The 2217-nt window shown below is 51.7% G+C and overlaps 1 protein-coding gene across 1 annotated transcript; it reads right to left on the reverse strand.

Annotated features, from left to right (window-relative positions):
- Positions 1 to 63: 63 nt before the first annotated feature.
- LOC108863691 (uncharacterized) lies at positions 64 to 612 on the reverse strand. Its single transcript, XM_018638165.1, has one exon. It carries the CDS (start codon positions 610 to 612, stop codon positions 64 to 66), a length of 549 nt encoding a protein of 182 aa, XP_018493681.1.
- Between the last annotated feature and the right edge of the window lie 1605 nt (positions 613 to 2217).

Below are 2217 nucleotides of genomic sequence, written 5' to 3' on the forward strand. Positions count from 1 at the left end.
CGTCCATTCATTGAGCCATCCCATCCCTCCTGCCAGGCCCGGAGTATGCGTCGTCCGATTTCGTCATCGTTTGGGTGCTCCCATGCTTCTCTGTTGGGGACATCCCGGGGTTCTTCGTTTGTCCTCCCTTCGTACAACAGCGTCCGTTCCGTTGCCAGGAGGCTCCAGGGCGTCATTCAGGACAAGGACCGCGTCCGTTGATATCGTCTTATAGGCTCTCGTGGTTCGAATGGCCATGATTCTCTGGGTCTTCTCCATCAGGTTTTTGTACTTCTGGAATTTCATGGCTGTAGGGGCCCTGATTGGGGCTCCGTACATCACAATCGACTCGGCTACCGTAGCCATCATCCTCCTCTGAATTTCGCCCGCACCGTACGTTCTCGGCAGGATCTTGGCCATGCTCGTTGCGACTTGCGCTGCTTTAGTGAGTGTGATCTCGAGGTGCATTTTCCACGTGAGATTTCGCTCTAAGATGAGTCCCAGGTATTTTGTGTGAGCTTTGATCTCGATCTTCTCGCCCATCAATCGGATGTCTGGGCCTTCGTCGTTCCGCCGCCTGACGAGCATGACAGCCTCGCTCTTCCGAGGGGGCCAGTTCGAGATGGTTGTCATGCATCCATTTCGCTATTCGATCCAGCGCTTCTTGTGTTATTTCTTCAAGCTCTGTCATGTTATTTGCTGTAACTAGGAGCGCCAGGTCGTCGGCGTAGGCGACGCTCTGGGCTCCTTCCGGCAATGGTATCCGGAGGACATCGTCATATGCTACGTTCCAGAGGGTAGCCCGAGGACCGAGCCCTGAGGTACTCCAGCTGTCATGTCGTGTGTCCGTCCGACCTCGTCAGTTATGCGCCTGTCCTTGAGGTATGAGGGCAGTATTCTCTGTAGGTACGCCGAAACACCCTTCCTCAGGAGGCTGTCCGCGATTATCTTCCATTCTACGGAGTTGAAGGCGTTTGTCACATCAAGAAGAACTATCAGTGCTCTGGATCTCCGATGCCATGGCTTCTGTACCTCCGTGTCGGCGATTCTGTATACGCTCCCGAGCGCCGTCAGCGTGGATCTTCGTGATCGAAATCCGTGTTGGTTCTCGGAAATGCATCCTCCGTCCTCTAGCTCTTCTTGTAGCCTTTGATTCAGAATTTTTTCAACGGCTTTCGCTACGGTGTCTAGTAAGCATATCGGTCGGTAGGCATCTGTCCTCCCCGGTTTTGGAATGAGAATCAATTTGGCCGTCTTCCATCTCTCGGGGAAGATTCCTTCCTTCAAGATATGATCTACCATTTTCGCGAAGATTTTGGGCCACCTTTTCATCAGCATTCTGACCGCTTCAGGTGGGACTCCATCAGTCCCCGCTGCTTTTCCCGCCGCGAGTTTGCCAGCTGCGGCAATCACTTCGTCGACTCTTATCTTCGGGATTTCCTCCGGATCTATGTGATGTTCGATCCTTTCGAATGGCATCCCTCTGGGGAAGAGCTCCTCGATGGCCTTATCCACTTTTTCCGTCGGGATCCTAAGACGTCGCTTCCCCGATTTGTCTCGAATGGTTTTGTATGGCATTCCCCATACATCGTCCTTGACCATGTTGCATAATTCTCTCCATTTCTGCCGTTTGCTTATGAGGATTTCATTCTGATATCTATCTCGGGCTTCTCTATAAGATTTTCTCAGGTTCTCGACTCTGTTAGGGTTCTGCCGTATCTGCTTCCTCGAACGAACGAATAGTCTCCTTGCTCGGTTGCATTGCTTCCTGGCAGCTTCTATGTCTTCATTCCACCACGGCACTGGTCGTTTCCTCTTCAGGGTGCTGAGTGGACGCGGGGCCGACGCGTTGCACGCTTCAGCGAGAAGTGTCGTTATGAAGTTTTCGTCTACGATCCTCTTGCTGTGCTCTGCTTCTAGGCATTCGGTATCTATTTTCGAGAGGAATTCCGATCGATTGATATCCTTCCCTCGCCACCCCTTGTGTATCTTTGCTGTTCCACTCTTGCGTTTCTTCCAGTGCGAAAATGAATTTCTAGACACCAAAAGGCTAGCTCACTAGAACGCTGGCGACTCGAATAACCGATTCAACAAACTAAAACAAGAGACATTGAATTAAACCTCAATAAACCATTCTTTGTTCGCGCAGACATCTATGTCTGCGAAATATAACAAAATCTGTCCGAGCGCCTTTGGGGGCGCCCGGACAGCTCGAACATGGGGCCCGAAGGCCCCCTT

This window comes from Galendromus occidentalis, unplaced genomic scaffold (assembly GCF_000255335.2).
Source record: "Galendromus occidentalis unplaced genomic scaffold, Mocc_1.1 scf7180000076632, whole genome shotgun sequence".
In the NCBI taxonomy this organism is placed as follows: Eukaryota; Metazoa; Arthropoda; class Arachnida; order Mesostigmata; family Phytoseiidae; genus Galendromus; species Galendromus occidentalis.